Consider the following 20875-nt stretch of genomic DNA (forward strand, 5'->3'; position numbering starts at 1 on the left):
TGTATGTACTTTAAGGAGGAGTACAGAGGGCATGGGTACACAGTAGTTGGGTGGCCTCCATGGGCTTGCAAACATAGGCTGGGCCGAGGGAGAGCGTATGTTCATGACCATTGCGAGATTCTCTGCCATTCACCACATCAAAGGGGTCATCTGGGTTACATGGGACCATGTCCAACCTGGCGGGCTCATCAGTGACCGTCCGGCCCGCCGTGGCGTACAATCACCGCTCAAGTAACAGGCCCGGGACGCAGGGGTGCTTGTAAGCTGGCCTAATAGAAAGCAAAGAGCACTGGCTTTGCAGCCACACAAGCCAGCTTCGGGTTCTCTTTGAGACCCTGGGAGAGGAAGATAAGCATCTTCCCCCAGCGCGCAGCTGTGAGGGCTCCACAAGATCGTGTGTGGCCAGCAGACGCTCTCAGGCCCTCACCATGTGCTCTTGGCTGCCCTTTGATCCCAACGGCAGCTGGAGGCGCTGTAAGCACCCACTGCATCTTGCTGGGTGTTTTCCCAGGGCTCCCTGAGCCAGCCAGCAGGGCAGTGTGCATGTGTGGACCTGCTTATACCTCAGAGAGAAACCCTCAACCAGAGGGATTTCCACTGCCCCGGCTTCAAAGACAGGTACTTCTATCCAGTTCCCTCAGAGGCAACCCAGAGAACTGCACCCAAAAGCCCCCAACAGAACCAGCAGATCCCTAAGGTAGCCCTCTTGGCGTCACTCTTTGTGATCCCCCAATCCTAATCCCTGGTGTCTCATCCCAAATAAGCCACTTGCACCCAAGTCCTCTCTCAGAAGGTACACCGGAAGCCCAAACAAAGCAGGGTGTACAACACCAAGGTGGTGCCCAACCTGGAGGCGTGCAGAAAGGGGCACTTATGTGCCAGGCACCGCGGTGGGCACCAGTGAGACAAAACTGCCCACCCCAGGCCTGAGAGTGGCGTTGTGACCAAATCACAATTCCACGGAATGAAAATGTACAGGACCCCGTGGAAGGTGAGAGGGGCACTCTCCCAGAGGGCCAGTCTGCAGTTTGGATGGCAGGGAAGGGCTTCGGGAGGCAGGAGGGGCTGGCAGAGAAAGGTGGGGTGGAACCTTCTAAGCACAGAGAACAAGTTGGGCAGAGGCAAGACATGGAGTGAAGAATAAGCAGATGAGGCTAAGCAGCTAAGGCCAACAGAGAGACTGACAGCCTCACCAGCCACGCCAAGGGAAGAAGAGTCGCCAAAAGGCTCTTTGCCATGGTGGGCTGCCCTTCCGCTCTGCTCTACCCACATGAAGCTGAGAGCAAAATCCCAGGTGAAGCTGCACGGGGCTCTCGCTGTTTGTCGTCCCTGCTCTGCTCCTGGCGACCGTCTGTGTGAGAGCCAAAAGCTGCCGGCTGGTCCTGCGTCGCCTTCATGTGTGAGCCCGCTGTGGTTCCAGCATCGCCCCACCTCACTGCAGGTGCTCCTCCTTTGCTCAGCCAACCCCCATCTCCTGTGCTAGGGAGTGGTCTTTCCTGTCAGAGATCCTAAGCAGAGGAGGCACCCACAGGCCTGAGCCAGAAACCCAGATGCGGATTCAGGAGCAAGTTCCAGCACAGCACGAGTCAGTCATTTCCCAGCAGGACGAGCTCGCTGAACCTTAACATCAGACCCCAAGGGGCACACTGCGGCCCCATTAGAGTCGCCCACGGAAGGAGCGAGGGTGGAGGGTGCCGCATAGGGCTGGTAATACAGGCAAATTGAACTCGCAAACAAAGCCCACCGGTCTGCAACAGAGAATCCACACTGGGGGACAGAAATAACACAGCAATTTGACAAATGGGTTAGAATAAGATGTTTAGAACCATCCCAAAGAGAGAGGAATGTGTTCATCAAAAAAGCAAACAAGGTTCAGAAACTGAGGCATGAGCATGTTGAAAAGGGGGCCAAACAAGGTAAAGCGCAGGCGCCAGATAGACAGAAGGAGGCGTGGCAGCCAGTCAGCGGAGGGAAGGAGGCAGAAGATGTTCTCAATATTCACACTTTTTCTCCTCTGAGTGTCTCTTGCTTGTCTTATTCCACGAAACCGAGGGATATAATCACACTGGGCACTACCAACTCCCCTGACATACCTACCACCGTTCTCCTAGAATCGTCTTCATCTTCCCTACCTCTATCTCTGCTCTGGTCAAAATGGCAAGTATCTTTAGGCTACCGTATCACCAGCCTGCCGAGGCCTTGTTCATATCTGGATCACTATTCCATTTAAGCTAAGTAGCAGTGGCCACGCACTTGCTTACCTGAAAGGTTGGAGCCACTCTTGAGGGGAAAGGCACAGCGCTCTGCTTTCGTGAAGAATGCAGCCTTGGAAACCTGAAGGGGCAGCTCTACCTTGTCCTATAAGGTCACTCTCGTTCAGACAGCAACAGGTGGGTAGGTGAGTATAATATGGAATCATCTAGACTACACAAATCATTTTAACTACATTAAGTCCAGTTGGAAAAAAATATTTCTGGTATTTCCAACATCGGGAGATATTAAAGTAAATTTTCCTTCCCTCTTTTCCCCTTACTAGAGATTAAAAATAATGACAATTGCGATTCAGCTAGCCAAAGAGCACCATAACTCACTACCAAACAACACACAATAAAACCCAGGGAAATGCTGTATAAATGGGTAGTAAAAGGTTGTGAAAGGGGGCCATTACAATACAGGAAAGTGCTGGGGCTCTTAAGTAAAACATTTCAAGTGTTACTTTGCTAAAGATCTGAACAGCGGATTCATTAAGCTGTCACTGTGATCAGGACCTTTCTAATGATTCGGTCTGAGGGTCTTATCAGAGGCCCAAACACTGTTTCTATGCCCTTCCCAAGCACCTCTGCCATGCTGAAGCAGCACAGAACAGGAGCTGACATTCACTAAACACTCACCAGGTGGCAGAGTCCTTAAAAATACTAAACACATTTACATAATCCTCACAACAGGACTACCAGACTGGGCTGCTATTAACCCCCTTCCTCAGAGGAAAAACAACAGGCTCCGAAAGCCCTAGCAGAGTGTCCACGCAAAGCCTGGAAGCCAGGTCTTTCTGACTGCGCTTTTTGTGTTTCTACATTTAACGTCTTCCCTGTTAAGTATTTATTGTGTTCCAGGTGTCATGAAAACAGCCAGACTACTTGATGATGAAGAAAGATAGAGTCCCTGCCCTCATTAAGAGAACAGGTAAGAGCATCATTTACATACATAACTAAATAACACAATCCAAGGTGGGGACACAGAGTACACACTTGCTTACAAAAAGGAACGAAGCTTTGACGAAGCGTGGACACAGGGATTCTCTGTGGTCATGGCAGGCTCTGGGAGGGAGGTTCCTAAGCCGAGACATGGTCAGTCTCCACTAGACCAAGGAAAAGAGCATTCCAGGTAGAAGGACCGAGAAGGCTATGCAGTGAGGACAAGCCTGGGAGCTTGAAGAAGAGAGTCAGTGTGGCTGGAGTGGAAGGGAATGAAGATAGACAAGGAGGCAGGGGCCAGGTCATGAAGTTCTGGGTTCGGAAATCCACTCAAGCTTCCACACACAGAGGATGCTGGCTGCTCTGTGGAGAGTGGACTGTGGAGGGGCAGAAGTCCTAGCCGGCTGACATGCATGAGACTGCTGACCTCGGAGAGTGGGCAAGAGGGGGTTGCAGCTTGGTGGACAATGGCAAGGGTAGAGGTATGAAGTGGCTGAAGTAGGGAAGTGGAGTCGATTGGATTTGCTGATGGATATGGGAATTGAAGAAACTAACCAGTGGGGGGGGGGGGGGCTAACTCAGACTTTCAACCGCAGCAAGTAGATGGGAAGCAGCGCCACTCACTGATGTGGAAAAGACTGCAGAAGGTAGCAGGAAGTCGGGTTTTAGACAGACAACCGCGCAGGTGTCAAGCAGACAGTTGGCTGTATGAGCTAGATGTCTGGGCTGCAGGTACACATGTATAAGTCATGGGCGAGCAAAGGGCTGGAGGAAAGAAAGGAGCCGATTCAACAACTCTGGCACATTCTAGCACTCAACATTTGACAGAGGAAGGGGAGCCAGCCAAGGAGGCTGCGATGGAGAGGCCAGTGGGGCAGAAGGGATGAGCAGGGGGAGGGCAGTGGACAGACGACACAAGAAAGGGAGCAGCAGCCAGTGGGTGCTAGAGGGACAACATGCCGAGCACCTGATTGGCAACTGCCCCTGACCTTGAGGACTAGCCAAGACTGTGAAAGTACCTGGAATGGGAGACACATGATGAGACTCGTTTCAGGATTCAATGCCATGAGAGATTCATCATCATGCTGTAGAGAAAGAGGGCAAGGAGCTAGAGAAAACGTGAGAGTGGAGGACGAAGGGGAACCTCTCCCCAACGGTGGCTATGAAGACGTCTTAGACTCAGTGACACTAAAAACGATGCACAAAACAAGAGGGGCCGTGGAAGGCTATGGGATACAGCACACAGGAGGCTGTGCCCCTGCAGAAGAAGAAGCTGCCTGCTCTCCTGAAGACTCAAGCCTCAGGAACTCCAGGGGGTTCCGCTCCATCCTGGGGGGGGGCACTAAGAGTCAGAAGTGACTTGATGGCGGTGTGTGGGTAGAGTTTGCGGGCCACAGAGAAAATAAACTGTTAGCATCTGAGGTTTGAGGGAGAGCACCACTTGGATGTGACCGCCTCGGCACCCTTAGGCGCATGTACACAGGGTATCAGTCAGCAAGAGGTGGGAACAAGAACGTTGGGTAGTCGTTTCATGCTGGCAAGGTGGGTACTCGTTTTGAAACTAGTAATCATAATCAATTTTAGACATGGCCTGTGAAAGCTCTTAACACGAGTACCTGGTCTGAAACAAGAGGACCCCTTATCCAATGGACCCACTCTAGGAACTGCAAGAAAGGCCGCCGGGTGGCCAAAACACAGCAAGCGAGGCAGGGGTGGTGTGGTCGGAGGGGAGGGGAGGGGAGGGGAAGGGAAGATCCTCAGAAAAGCAGCAAGCCTGAGGGTTCTTTCAAGTCATCACTCTGTAAATAATGGCTGGTGGGGTGGGGCAGGAGCGGGGTTAGGCGGGTAGGTGGGGTACAGGATAGACAGGATGGAAGGGACAGGGGTAGCTGAAGGGGACTGATGGGTCAGGAGGCTAGAGTGGCAATTCCAGAGGAAACTAGGACGAGGCACCAGCAACAAAGTGAAGGAGGTGGATTCAAGAGCTACTTAGGTGACAGAAGGACCCCTTGGATGTGAGAGGTGAAGGAGAGAACCTGGCAGCCCCCCAGTTTCTGGAAAGAATCCTCATGGGTCAAGTTCCTCTGAAAGATGGAGCCTACCTTACCTGGCAACGTCTGCCCCTCTCCTAACATTGTAGGGTCTCCTCGCCTGTGCCTCTGTAGTCCTGCCAGCCAGGGGAGATTCGCCTGGCCCTTCTTACTCCTCCTCAGTCATCTCTCCGTGCCCAGAAGGGCAGACTCAGGGTCCTAGGAGTTGTCCTGTTGAATTCTGCTGGCGCTCAAGACTGAATGAACTCCTTCACCTATGCTTTTTAAAACATCTTTAATAATTACATAGCCCCCAGGGGCTCCCTTTTGGGTTATTGAATTCCTTTTCGGCTATTAAATTTCACACCAAATTTTAACTGCAAAGACCAAACCGTTCAGGTGGTGAACTCCTAAGCCACGCATTCCAGGCCGGAGGAGCCAAATGACTTGGAAGTAAGCAGAGAGGGCAGGGAACCACATGCCTGGTGAATGGCCAGCCCGTTCCTCACCAGCCAACTGGGTCCGGCTCTGGCCCCTTTCATGAGACCTTCCAAGGAAATGCTCCACTTGGCCCCGAACAAGACTGCTAATTAGTCTGAGGTACTCTATGCCCTTCCTAGCAGGGAGGCAAGTTTCTTCTGGGCCCAGTTACTCTTCTAGTCCCTCAGGTCACACAGTGGGGGATGGAAGGCATGCAAAGGCCATAGCTGAGCTGATTCTTCCACCCCAATCTTCTCGGAGCTCGGCCCTGGGGTTATCACACACTGGCTCAGCAATGAGTACAAAGGCCTGGTTCACTGGGGGCTGCAGTTCCTTGACCAGAGTACGAATCTCAGCTGGAGTTTGTAGGGACGGGCAGACTTTGCTTAATCCCAAACTAGGTCTCTATATCTGTGATTTCATCATCCCAAGGTCTGACTGGGAATTATCACTCTATGTGGCAGATTGGGAAAGAAAAAAGCAAGATGATACACAGTCAGGTTGGAGCCCACATCTTTCTGATTCTAAAGCCTGCCTCTTGTCAGTGCAGCCAAGACACCTAGCACCTGGAGGAGACTCCCAGGCGGGAAACTGGTGTTTCCCTGCCCAATCAGAAGCATGGTTCATCCTCCCAAGGAGAAAGATCTTTTTTTAAAAAAAAACCGTCCTGGAAATTCTCCAGTGACTGTGGCACCTCGACCGCCAGCCCCCACGTGTGTGAAAGGGAATCACCAGCAGCAGCATGCAAAGCCCCGTCAGGGTGACCAAGTGCTGGGGCCGGGCACACACTGTGGGTGCCGGGCACACACTGTGGGGGCCCGCCCGTTAGGGCTCCTGCAGGTGGGGCTGACAGGATGTTTACGGCCCACTCTCCTAGGGTTCGCTGCTGCAGGGAATCAAAGCTGCCCAGAGACCAGGCTGGGGGTGGCGGTGGGTTTGTGCTCGCATCAGGACACCTTTTTCTAACTGGAGCTACTGGAGCAGGGCCAGCCGTGGCCTGGACATCTGTGTGACAGGCACCTTCGAGGGGTGCGGGGAGAGGGGACAGGTAATGGAGCAGCAAAGGTCCAAACTGGCCCCTGGAGCCCTGGTTCTCACAGTGCTTTCTCAACCAATGCCACCAGCTTCAGGAGATGAGCAGTGCCCACGCTGGGCTTCCACAGACAGTCTGAAAGATCCGGGCCGGACGGCTCACGGCGACATCGAGTCCCGCTCACTCGAGAGAACACCTACGGCCGCAGCTCACCACGATGCCCTTGTGTGGGGTCCCCAGAGAGGGCTGGACCCGTGCACGTTCCCGTACAGGATGGAACCCTCCGTTTCTCAAGCTCCAACGATGGTCACCTGATATCCTATGACGGCAGACCAGAGCAGCCACTGGGCATGTCCCTCAAGACTGAGTCGTTAGGCCCAAGGGAAACCGATTCAACTAGCTAGCCACAGGATGAAACAAGGCTCCTTCATCTAATTAATCATCTTGTCCTTGACCAACCAGAGTTCCCAAGAGGACGCAGGCCACAGCAACGATACAAAGATGCAGGGATTGGAGAAGGGAGAGCGACCCGGAGCGCGGTCCTTTCTTTGCCTGGAGAAATGCTTAGCGCACTAGTGATGCGAGAGCTACGAGGGTTGCTAGCTTTGGCTTAGAGTCTTGAGCAGGGAGCAGCAGCTCCATCACTCCCTCGACAATGGAGAGGGCCAACAACAGAGCACCCACCACGCACCAGCATGTATCTCTTCTTAATCCTCACAGCAACTAAGAAAAGGGCAGAGCCACAGAGGCACTGAGAGATGGAGACTGCGTGGTCCAAGGCTAGGGTCCCGTGGGCCCCACAGCCTGCGGGTATGGAGAGGTTACCAAGAAGGTGAAAGGGGAAGCGATCGCTCCTAAAGAATTGGGACCGACCCTTGGCACAGGGAACACATAGGCTATCAGAAATAGGGAAATAGGGAAGGATACAAATACAGAGGAGCCACAAATAGACAAGTGGGATATACTGAAGATAAGACACCTGGGTACATCAGAAGAATTCACCAAGAGAGTAATAAGTGAGCCCATCAACTGGGAAAACATCTTCAGCAATGACACATCAGACAAAGGCCTTATTACTAAAATCTACAATACCTTGAAAGCTTTCAATAAGAGAAAAACTAATTGCCCATTGAGGAGGTGGGCAAAGGACCTGAACAGATGTTTCAAAGAGTCTGAAATTCGAGAGGCCAATAAACATATGAGAAAATGCTCCTGATCATTAGCCATAAAAGAAATGCAAAGCAAAACAACTATGAGATACCACCTAACACCCTCAAAGATAGCCCAATTCAAAAAAACAGAAAGCAACAAGGGTTGGAGGGGCTGTGGTGAGATAGGAACTCTCATCCATTGCTGGTGGACCTGTAAGTATATACAGCCACTATGGAAATCAATTTGGTGATTTCTCAAACAGATGGAAATTGAGTTACCATATTACCCAGCAACCCCTCTACTGGGCATATACACAGAAGAGGCAAGAAACAAACCACAGCCAGACACCTGTTCTCCAGTGTTCATCGTGGCACAGTTCACAATCGCACGGAGTTGGAAACAACCCAAATTTCCATCAACAGATGAATGGATTAAAAAACTGTGGTACATACATACAATGGAGTACTACGCATCCCTAAAAAGCAGCAATGAACGCATGAAGCATATCGCCGCATGGGAAGAACAAAAGCACAAAAGGACAAGTATAACATGAATACGCTGAGGTGAGTTTCTATACATATATAAAAAAGAGAGAACAGAAAGGTAAGTGCAAAAGGGGCACAGGGAAAAGGCTACAGTACACAAAACACTCCAGGGGTGAGGTCCAGGTAGTATGGCAGGGGCCAGACCAAATCCAGGGGTACATATGGTAGCCAACTAAAACGGGGATGGAAGGAGGAAAGGGGAAAAAAAGAAAAAAAGATGTGTGATGAGGGAATAGGGCACAGACCCACCCAAGGGGAGGGTATTGTTTGTGTCTCCACAGGGAAAGAGGGACCAGATATAAAGCCAGTGCCAGACGACTGCAGTGTGACAAGAGTGGGGAGCCAGTGGAGGGGCCTGAGGGCTCTGCCCCCATACCAGCTATGTGGACAACTGCCCCTCCCCCCAGAAGAATTGACTTGAGAGGACGGCACTGAAGCTGCAGCTAAAGCATGTTCGTTCAGAGCAAAAGCGGGGAGGAAGAGAGAGTGGAGCACATCCTGGTCCATCAGGCCTGGAGGACGATATCCCCACTCTGAACAGCCAATGGACAGAGTGGACAACATGGCTGATCCCACAAGACACATCGTCCCTTGATGGCCCAGGACACTAAGGGGGACAACACTGGAGACTCAGGTCCAGGACTGGCCCAGACTGACCCTGTGACACCGAGGCAAACCACTAAAAGCATGCGGCAGAGCAACCATGGGAGCAGAGCAAGGAGTCCCTGAGGGAGTGCAAAGGGAAGACTCTGGGGCCAAAGCATGGTACCCCATGGGACCTGACTGAAGGACATGCCTACAGATCAAAAATCAGACCTTGATCTATTTACAGGTTTTTCTTTCTTTTTAAAGTTTTTTTTTTCTTTTAATTAATTTATTCTTCTATGGGTAACTGTTTTCCTTTTTTGTTATCATAGCTGTGTTCTCACTCATCGCCTAGCTTGCTATGACTTGATTTTTGGTGCATATTATTATCTCTACAAATCTATCTAGATAAGAGAGACTGGATGAATAGTCTGGAGAAGAAAACAACGGGACCAAGGGTTCTGGGGGGGACACGGGAGAGGGGGAGGAGGGGGCAAGGAGGTGGTGCTGACCAACCCAGGGACAGGGGAGCAATTAGTGATCCAAAATCAGTAGCAAGGAGGGTGTGAGAGGCCTGGTAGGGATTCAGCAAGGGCAATGTAACCGAGAGAAATTACTGAAACCCAAATGAAGGCTGAACATGATAGTGGGACAAGAGGAAAGTAAAAGGAAATAGAGGAAAGAACTAGGTGACAAAGGGTATTTATAGCGGTCCAAAGACTGGAATGTACATATGTAAATATATTTATATGAGTGTAGGGAAACAGATCTACGTACATATATTTATAGGTTTAGTACTAAGGCAGCAGATGGACATTGGGCCTCCACTCAAGCACTTACTCAATGCAAGAACACTTTGTTCTATTAAATTGGCATTCCAGGATGTACACCTTCCCGACACGATTGCTGAAGACAAATGTGTGCATAAGCAAATGTGGTGAAGAAAGCTGATGGTGCCCGGCTACCAAAAGATATAGCGTCTGGGGTGTTAAAGGCTTGAACATAAACAAGAGGCCATCTAGCTGAGAAGCATCAAAGCCCACATGAAAGATGCACACCAGCCTGTGTGACTACGAGCTGTAGAAGGAACCAGTTATCAGACATCAAAGAACTAAAAATCTTATCAGTGGGTGCCCACCTTCCTGATACGATCACTGAAGACAAATGTGTGCATAAGCGAATGTGGTGAAGAAAGCTAATGGTGCCCGGCTAGCAAAAGATATAGTGTCTGGGGTCTTCAAGGCTCGAAGATAAACAAGTGGCCATCTAGTTCAGAATTAACAAAGCCCACATGGAAGAAACACACCAGCCTGTGTGACCACGAGCTGTTGAAGGGATCAGGTATCAAGCATCAAGGAACAAAAAAAACATATCATTGAAATGTGGGTGAGTGCAGAGTGGTGACTCAAAGCCCATTGGTAGCCAACCGGACACCCCTTACTGAAGGGTTGTGGGGAGGAGATGAGCCAGTCAGAGTACAGAGCAGCAGAAACATATAACTTTCCTCTAGTTCTTAAATGCTTCCTCCCCTCCACTATCATGATCCCAATTCTAACTTACAAGTCTGGCTAGACCAGAGGATGTACATGGTACAGATAGCAACTGGAAACACAGGGAATTCAGGACAGATGACTCCTGCAGGACCAGTGGTGAGAGTGGGGATGCCTAGAGGGTGGAGAGAATGTGGGGTAGAAAGGGGAAACTGATTACAAGAATCTACGTATAGCCTCCTCCCTGGGGGATGGACAGCAGAGAAGAAGGTGGGGGGGAGACGTTGGACAGTGTAATATATGACAAAATAATAATAATTTATGAATGATGAAGGGTTCACGGGGTGGGGGGAGTGGGGAGAGAGGGGGAAAATGAGCAGCAGATATTAAGGGCTCAAGTAGAAGGCAAATGTTTTGAGAATGATGATGGCAACAAATGTACATTATGTTGTTGACAAAATGGATGGATGTATGGATTGTGTTAAGAATTGTACGAGCCCCCAATAAAATGATTTTTTTTAAAAGAATTTGTTTTTAAAAAACACAAATACACTGGTCGGTTCTCTTTTTTTTTGTTGTGAGGAAAACAGCCTGTACTATTTCCTTGCCCAGGAACAACTCCCGGCAAACCTCATGAGCAAAATGTGCTAGTTCAAGCTCAACATAAAACAGTGCAGCCACAGCGAAGCAACAATGGTCCTTTTTAAGTTGCTGCAGAATTGGGAAGAAGTTTCAGTAGGGCTAATTCCTCTCTCAGACCCTTCAGGCAACCCTTCCTGTATCCCCCTTCCTCCTCCCCACCCCCACTCCAGGCATAATTTCAAGAAAAGCTTTCTTTTTTTTAATACATAGCAGCCATCAGCGCCCCCCCCCCCCCCACCAGCCCTCCTATCCCAGAAAGCTTCTCCCTCTCTCTCCCTCTCTCTAATGGGCTGGCAGGAGGAGGTGCTGAAGGCCCTCGCAGCTGCTAGCATGTGAGTAATTACATGACTGCATGACTGGCAAGACTCCTTCCAAGTTATTTCAGGAGCTCTCTCAGGTAAATTACTCGGCACCACCATCTAAATCAATTTCCCCCAAATGCGCCTGTCCTTCCCTCAACCTGGAAATAGAGCCCACGTGTACCTGGAAGCTAGTAGCGAGGTGGCCTTCTCATTCAGGAAAGGGGCGAGCAAGTCCAGGAGAGCCCCTTCCTCCTGATTCTGGCCTCCAGGGCAGACAGGCTCGCGGGTGCCACCGGACTCCAACAGACTGCGCGCCTTGTGCCCCAGGTATCCGTTTTTGCAGCCTCCTGTGGGCCTGTCCTCTGCAATCTGCAAACAAAAGGAGGGATGGAAAGGATGGAGCCAGGATGGGAAAGAGCAGGTGTGAGTGAGGGAGAGACAAGCAGTTAGAGATATGAGCAAGCAAATGAGAGGGGGAAGCGGAGGAGGCACCAGAGTTGAGGGAGAGGGGTGCTCTGGGTGTTTTACATCATCGCTCTTTCCCGTTTCCTAGTTGATAAAATGGGAGAGTAGCGCCACCTCTCCAGGTGCTTACGAGGGTGAAAATGGGCAGGGGAACTCAGGGTGCGTGCCTTACTGGCGACTCAGGAGTCTTACTGATGAGTATTGGACCCGCGTTCCTCCAACGCGTGACTCCTTCCTTGCCAGTCCTTCCCAGGAAGGATGTGGAAACAGGTCATCCCTTCTGCTTCATTTGGACATTTATTATATACTGCTTATAATTTACCATCCTCTTCATTATCAAAAAGCAGATGTCTTTTTTTACAGACACAGATTAATTAACATGACTTTGATTTGTATCATTAGAAAGGTGGAGAGTTCCTAATTCCCAGGGAGATGTTATTTATGAATCCGCCTTCTGGGGTCACACAGAGTCCCACAGGAGTGGCACCAGATATGTATCTAGGTAAAGCCTGAGCTGGGCATGTCTTGAGGTGCTGCAATTAACATCCTTTCTCCTCTTCCCAAAGCTGTAAATTCCCTCCACCAGTCTATAAATAACTGCTCTTGACTTCATTACTGCGGGTGATATATGCACTAGCCATCTCTGCTCTCGCCACACTTGTAAAATGATTAAGATTTTTAAATGGAAGGCAAGACCCACACAAATGAACGGTTATTTATAGGGTCTTATTTGCCACCTACCTTGTTCGCTCATCCATCAAATATGCCATCTACAAAAACAGCAATGTCTGGGGTGTAATAATCAAAATAGCAATCGCTATCATTTACTGAGCAATTATTATATGCCTTTCTATTTAAATATACTAACAATCCTAACCAGGAAGTATTATTAGTACCATTGATGGGTGAAACGCAGGTGTGGAGTTTAAGCAACTTGCCCTCCTCACAGACGGAGAGAAACTTAAAAAAAAAATCCCCCAAAATACAACTAATTCACTGCCATCGAGTCAATTTGGACACATGGCAATACTCTAAGGCAGGGTAGAATTGCCCCTGTGGGTTTCTGAGACTGTAACTATTTATGGCAATAAGAAGCTTCCTCTTCCTCCCACAGAGCAGCTGGTGGTTTCAAACTGGTGATCTCAAGGTTAGCAGCCCCGCACGTAACCATTACACCAATAGGGTTCCACCATCATGAAGAGCTATAGCAGCAAGGTCAAGGCTCAAGTCAGGCCATCAGACTCGAAAGCCTCTACTGAAAAGCTTTGATCACCCAAAACGACACATTTTCATGGTCTCCTAGTCATGACTCCATGAACTTGAACACCCTGGCATCCATAAATGCCAAATCTGTAGCTTCCTATCTCCCACTAGATTCCAATCTTTGGGGTTCGTTCAACCGTGGAAAAGGTTTACTCCAAATGTTTAGTATGGATGGAACTAGGGGAGGAGTCTACGTGGACTGGGGTCAAACCTTCACAATGCCCAGATGTCCCTGTGCTGGTTTCCTGAATGCAGGAGACTGTGGAAGGTCCTGGGAAGGGGTGGGGCCTGGTTCTAGCACCAGCTCTCTGTTCTGCCATCAAGATGACCTGAGAGTTCACAGCAGTCCGGAGACTGGGCTTCCTGTCCTGGGATATATTGAGAAAACCATCTGCCCCTCATGGGGCTCAGTGTCCATGGCGTGAAATCCATGGGCTGGATGAGATCTCTAAGGAGCTGTCCAGGTCCAGCCCTCAGGCATTGGTCATTCTCCTGTAACTGCGTTCATTTCATCCACAATGTGTGCTTTCCTCCTTCATGACCAGCTCACACCAAGTCTGAGGCGCTCAGGAGGACGGGAGCTGGTCTGTCTGCACCCCACTGGCTCACAGCAGGCACTCAGTCCAGACAGAATGCACCGAGAACCCACTGGGGTCATTCCAGACAGGGGCGAGCCTGGGGGTAGGGGCAGGTGGGATGAGGAATTAAGTGCCATGTTCCTACCTCTTTACTCTGCTCCAAAGGCTGGCAGTCACTAAGAAAATGCTTCTTGTCATCTGCTCTCGTTTTGACCGTGTCCTCGTCTTCCTGTCTAGCTAGAAGCTACATGAAGCATGGAATGGTGTGAAAATACAATAACAACAACAAAAAATGTGCAGCATGAATAAGTCAGTGATGTCTTTTTTTTTCAATGCAAAATAAAAACAAAAAGAGACCAGGAGAAAAATGCCAAAGCCATGAAATAAAAATTAACCAAAGTTAGAGTTGTTGATGCAGGCAAATCACACACAGCTGCCTGAGAGCAGGCAAATTGTAGGGACACATTCCCCAGAAACAGCCAAGGCTGTTTGGCCCTGGCCCTGGCCAGCCTTCCCCGAGCTGCGGGAAATTGAATATGCCGGCCGTCGGGCTGCTGCCATTCCCACCTTCAGATTATAGGAACGTAACAAGATTTTTGAAAACAGCTATTGATGGAATTGAAAATATCAAAGTGCGAAAAAGCAGTAAATGAAATTTATGGTGCGCCCAATTTATGCATCCCGTCTCCTGTTTAGCACGGCGCACGAACCTCGTTGCTGGCTGTCAGACATCAGAGATGGACAGTCCCAACCACACCATCATTCTGTCGACAGAAAGTCCTCACGACTAATGAGGTGCACACATCAAGCTCCCCGGGTGATCAGTTTATACTTTCGGAAGGAAGGGCCGTGATTTATAAAGGCTGTGCTTGTTCCTAATGCTCGAAAGAAGAGCAAACCCCTGAGCTTTTGCATGCTGTGCTCTGCAGAAGCTCGAGAGAGAGAGAGAGAGAGAGAGAGAGAGAGAGAGAGAGAGAGAGAGAGAGAGAGAGAGAGAGAGAGCGAGAAAGAGAGCAGGACCTCAGCTCACAGGGCCACCTGGATTAAGCACAGGAGAGAATGCAGAGGGGAAAGGTGGCCAGGCCCGGGGGAGAAGCCCGATTGGTTCGGAGAGGTTGCAAAACTGCACTACACCATGCTCCCCCCCAACACCCCCCCCACCCCCCGTGAGATGAGGGGGTGAGCTCTGGAAAGGAAAACAGAACGGGAAGCAAACTGACTGCCAGGAGAGGTTTTTCTAGAAACCTCCCAGAACCAAAGTACATTCAAACCTCTTGTTAGTTTTTCGGCGCTGCCGAGTCGGCTCCAACTTGCAGCCACTCTACATTCCAGATCACCTGCAACCGAGGCTCAAGTCCAGATCTCACTGCGCTAACACCCAAGCACTGTGCACTGCATGACGCTGGATTGCCAGTATCACCGTCCCCTGGCATTCAGGAGTCCTTGTACCGCAGGACAAACCGCGGCCCAGGTCTGCACCACCTTCGCCTCACTGTGTGCTGTGCTCAGGGCCCCTGCGTGTCTGTGTGCACGCCAGCCCGGGGCCCCTGGTCTAGCACCAGAGCAACTGGTTAGTCTCTTGGGGCCCACAGGGTTTGCACCGGGTGATTTCTGGAAGCCAATCACCGGACCTTACTTCCTAGGCTATCTGAGTCTGGAAGATCTGTGTTTAAAGCCTGACAGACACCATGGCACCCCTGCTGGCGCAGGCAGTCCCAATTGACATGTCTGTGACTTACAACAAACCACACTTGAGGACCCTCTGCCTGGGGTTTGTTCTTTGGGTTCATTTCATTGTGGTCATCTGTACGATACAATACGATGGTGGCAGCACATAATCTGCCGATGTTATCCACCACAGATGTTCCCTCCCAGATGTTCTACACAATGCTTCACTGCACAGACACACCGCTGTGAGCGGGAGCGACAACAGAAGAAGTATTCCGCTGCCATCAGAATCGATTTCTAGCAGAGTCAATGACAGAACCCACTGTTAGGGCTGCCCAAGTAGAAACATTTGTAAAATTAGCAAGGTGCACATTTAAGATTTCCATATCCCGTTGTATGTAAAATTTAATCTTAAAAGAAAAGTAAATATTGAGCTCTAGTTAATGATATGCACACAGAACAGAGTACTAATGTCTATCAATTACATTAAATGATACCCAAAAACATATGACGTAATGGCAGACAGATAAGAAGTGTTAACAGTAGAATGTAGATAGATGGTGGGTATAAGAATGTTCACTTAGGGGAAGTGCAGAGTGGAGACCGAAGGCCCAAGTGTCGGCCAATGGAGATCCCCTCATAGAGGCGTTTAGGAGAGGAGATGGGTTAATTAGGGTGCGAGGTAGTACCGATGAAGAACACAGCTTTCCCCCAGATCCTGGATGCTTCCTCCCCCCAACTACCATGATCCGAATTCTACCTTGCAGGCCTGGATAGGACAGAGGCTGTACACTGGTACATATGAGGGCTGGAGGTACAGGGAATCCAGGGTGGATGATACCTTCAGGACCAAGGGTGTGAGGGACGATGCTGGGAGAGTGAAGGGTGAGTGGGTTGGAAAGGGGGAACTGATTACAAGGATCCACATGTGACCTCTTCCCTGGGAGAGGGACAGCAGAGAAGGGGGGAAGGGAGACTCCGGATAGGGCAAGATATGACAAAATAACGAGGTATAAATTACCATGGGCACATGAGGGAGGGGGGAAAGGGGAGGGAGGGGGAAAAAAAAAGAGGACCTGATGCAAGGGGCTTAAGTGGAGAGCAAATGCCTTGAGAATGATTGGGGCAGGGAATGTATGGATGTGCTTTATACAATTGATGTATGTATATGTATGGAGGGTGATAAGAGTTGTATGAGTCCCCAATAAAATGTAAAAGAGGAGAAAAAAATGATTAGGGCAAAGACCGTACAGATGTGCTTTATACAATTGATGTATGTATATGTATGAACTGTGATAAGAATTGTATGAGCCCCAATAAATTGTTAAAATTTAAAAAAAAAAGAATGTTCACTTAAAATTCTTCTCCCTTTACTGTTGGAATTCTTTCACACAAGTTTGGGGAAACCCTCTCTTTTAAAGTATGACAAACAGAACATCAGCAACAGAAGTCTCCCTTTGTCTCCCCAAAAGCTCCAGCCACTGAGCACTCTCCGCTTCTGAAAGGGCCCTCCAGCTCACCTTCCCCCCACAAAGTGAGCATGAGCAGTACCCAAAGCCTTCCTAATCCGCTGATGGACTCTACCTTGGACAAGGAAGGAGGCAGAGAGAAGCTCCTCCCCCAGAGCCTGTGCATCTGAGGAAGACTGCCCTCTAAGTTAAGCTGGCAAACCATTATTAGAAATGTCATTGCACTGGTCCTGATGTGCCCAAAGCATCACAACTGTCCTGCCTCTCCAGAACCACACCGTGCCATTAGCCATGACTCTAAGCAAGGTCTCTATTTATAGGAATGGCCAAGAAATGCAATGTGTGGACACAGAGAAATGCCCCTTGTGTCAAGGTGGTTTCCTAATTTTCAAAGGTTTAGCATGGGATCAGAGAGAACCGGGTCACTATAACCAGGCTCAGCTTCCATCTCTACAAACCAGAAATGTGACCTACACACCCCTCAGAGTCATTTCCACATCCCCACCATGCCCCCTCCCACTGCCATCTGTCTCGGGTCCCTCACTCCATGAACACCGCCTTTACCCAGGCCATGAATGACCCACTGGCCACTCCCTGTTCATTTCTCTGTATCGTCTTCTCTGAGCACGTGACGTTATCTCAGCATCCCCTCTTGCGAGCATGCCTCTGCGTGCTGCAGTCTCCTGGCCCCCCCCTGCCGCCTGTGCTCCTCTTTCCTGCTCTGCTTGGCTGCTGCTTATCTTGGGCCCAGAGGGAGGGTAGGCATTCGGCATTCTCCATCAGAGCACTCACCGACCCCCACAGCACCTGCCCCTCTGCTTCCTGGGATGACCTACCAGGCAGAGACCTCCAAAAAGTGAGGGCCAGGTGAACACTAATGCCGGAGTCCAAGCAATCTCCATGGAAAAAAGTCTTTTCCACCACGAAGGTTAGAACCAACAGGTTTTCACAATTACCTGTGCCCTTGACACTCAGAGTGTGTTCCTTGGAATTACAGAACCAGCATTACTTAAGAGTTGGTTGAAAGGGTACTACCTAGGCCCATTGAATCCCAATCTGCATTTCAAGCAGATTCCCAGGAAGCTCTGGTACACATTAGAATTTAGAGGAGCTGCCCTTAATTTGGCTAAACCACCACCAAACAGACTTGTGGTTCCAACTCTGTCACAAACATACTAAACAAATGTCTTGAAAGCAGCGGTGTTTCCTGTATGTCAGGCACTGTACAAAGGATATTATAAATAACACAGAACTTATAACAACTAAGGAAGTCGGGCTAAAAATATAAAAATGAAACCAAAAAAATCAAACTGCTGAAAAGTTCCTCCTTCTCATTAAATAGTTTTTTCAAAGTAGTTCTCTTGTGTTTTGTGAAGAACAGGAATTCCAGAACACTTCCTTGGGCTCATGTGGAACCTTAACCTAGACAAGAAGCAGTCGCTGTGACAAAAGGCAGGAAAAGTGGGAGTCGGCATGCACCCTTTCACCACACTTATTCAGTCTGTATCCAAGGAGCTGGACTATGTGGAGAAGAATCCGGCATGAGGATTGCAGCAAAGCTCAATAACAGCCTGTGGCATGTAGGTGACATCACCGTACACTGTACCGAGCACGTGACACAGAGCAGCGGGTCTCAACCTGCGGTCGCAACCCCTTTGGGGATCAAATGACCCTTTCACAGGGTCGCCTGATTTATCACAGTAGCAAAATGACAGTGATGAAGTAGCAACAAAAATAATGCTATGGTTGGGGGTCACTACCACATGAGGAGTTGTATGAAAGGGTCCCGGCATGAGGAAGGCTGAGAACCACGGCCTTAGAGGTTGCACTTCCATGTGGCACCAAGGCACAGTTGGCAGACACCTCAGTACCAAGACTGTAGTCTGCTGCCATCACTGTCACGTGCCAACTCTCAACTAAATGATGCTCTAATCTATAAATCAATGTCAAGCAAATAAATGTAAGGAGACAGATTTTCCAAATGCACAATAAGACATCCAGACACCTGTTTAGGACGCATCGTGCGGGCAGAAAGGACAGCTGTACCCACCTGGTGAGGGGCTTTGCACCAGGACGACCATTTTGAAAAGAAATGGACAAACTACATCCAGGGCCTTCAAAATAGTTACATCTTCTTTAGTGGGAGAAGCTAAAAAATAAGTTTCTTATAAATTTTATACCTATATTTCAGAAATATTGTCTAATGATTCTTTTTTATTATTATTAGCTCATACAACTCGTATCACAATCCATACATACATCAACTGTGTAACACACATTTGTACATTCACAGCCCTCATCATTCTCAAAACATTTGCTCTCCATCTAAGTCCCTGGCATCAGCTCATTTTTCCCCTCCCTCCCCGCTCCCCCCTCCCTCATGAACCCCTGATAATTTATAAATTATATTTTTTAACATTTTATTAGGGACTCATACAACTCTTACCACAATCCATACATACATCAATTATATAAAGCACATCTGTACATTCTTTGCCCTAATCATTTTCAAAGCATTTGCTCTCCACTTAAACCCTTTGCATCAAGTCCTCTTTTTCCCCTCCCTCCCTGCTCCCCCCTCCCTCATGAGCCCTTGATAATTTATAAATTATTATTTTGTCATATCTTGTCCTGTCCGACATCTCCTTTTACCCAGTTTTCTGTTGTCTGTCCCCCAGGGAGGAGATTACATGTAGAACCTTGTAATCGGTTTCCCCTTTCCAACTCACCTTCCCTCTACCCTCCCAGTATCGCCACTCACACCCTGGTCCTGAAGGGATCATCCACCCTGGATTCCTTGTGTTTCTAGTTCCTCTCTATACCACTGTACATCCTCTGGTCTAGCCAGACTTGCAAGGTAGAATTCGGATCATGATAGTGGGGGAGGAGGAAGCATTTAGGAACTAGAGGAAAGTTATATTTTTCATTGGTGCTACATCGCATGCTGACTGGCTCGTCTCCTCCCTGAGACCCTTCTGTAAGGGATCTCCAATGGCCTACAAATGGGCTTTGGGTCTCCATTCTGCACTCCCCCCTCATTCACTATGGTAAGATTTTTTGTTCTGATGATGCCTGATACCTGATCCCTTCGATACCTCGTGATCACACCAGCTGGTGTGTTTCTTTCATGTGGGCTTTGTTGCTTCTGAACTAGATGGCCACTTGTTTACAGAAAAGATTCTTAACTCAGAAAAATCTGTGTCCAAATATGCTCACTGTGTTGTTTAAAACAGTAAACCACAGAAATCACAGTCCAACAATAAGAATCACAAGATGAATGGAACAGGATGCTCTGGCTTTCAGGCAATTGGGGGGAAAAAACAAAACAAACAAAAAAACACAGGAAACAAAACAAAATTGCATGAAGGGGGCTTCCCAAAGTTTGTGGGGGGAAATAGCATTAAAGATATCAGAATTCTCCCATGGATATTTTGAAGTCCTCTCATATAGGTGCATGCGTGCACATGTTCAAATACAAAAGGAAGTATTCCAACCCTTCATTAACTCCGCCTGTTTTCCAGGGATGGGATTAGGAAATGCCTTCCAGATGCCATACAGTGGGCTCATGAGACACTGGAGAAAAGTAACGAGTTTTAAACCATGACATATGCTTGCAGGGTTCACCCCCTTTCTTTGGACTGCAGGGTCCTAGAAAGCAGGAGCTGGCCCAGGCCCCACTCTGCCCGTCTCACTGCTGCTGCTCAGGAAATGCTGTGGACCGCAGGCGCCGTTTCTGGTCTGCTGCTGCCTTGCTTACCATCAAACCTGGCTTCAGGGGCTCCCGGGAATGGCAGGCTCTCCTCCTTGCCACCACCCCCCCCCCGCCCCCAGCCCTTGCGCCCTCTCCACGCTCAGCTCAAGACTGCCGTGGGTGGCTCGTCTTCGCCATGCAGAGCTCCTCACCCCGTGCTGGAGGAAAATGGGCAACTGTGCCACAAAGGACACGGCTATTCAGGGGGAACATGAGATTGAAGTGCAA

General features: G+C 49.2%; 1 protein-coding gene across 2 annotated transcripts in view; it reads right to left on the bottom strand.

Annotated features, from left to right (window-relative positions):
- Positions 1-20875, bottom strand: part of CDK5RAP2 (CDK5 regulatory subunit associated protein 2) — a 206328-nt gene that overhangs the window by 68127 nt on the left and 117326 nt on the right. For both annotated transcript variants that reach the window (XM_075560408.1, XM_075560407.1), the window contains 2 exons: positions 13905-14003; positions 11635-11822 (listed from right to left, as the gene is read on the bottom strand). In XM_075560408.1, the coding sequence (XP_075416523.1) occupies positions 11635-11822; positions 13905-14003 (287 nt within the window). The remainder of the gene's footprint in view (positions 1-11634; positions 11823-13904; positions 14004-20875) is intronic.

The sequence above is a fragment of the Tenrec ecaudatus genome, chromosome 10, assembly GCF_050624435.1.
Source record: "Tenrec ecaudatus isolate mTenEca1 chromosome 10, mTenEca1.hap1, whole genome shotgun sequence".
NCBI lineage: Eukaryota > Metazoa > Chordata > Mammalia > Afrosoricida > Tenrecidae > Tenrec > Tenrec ecaudatus.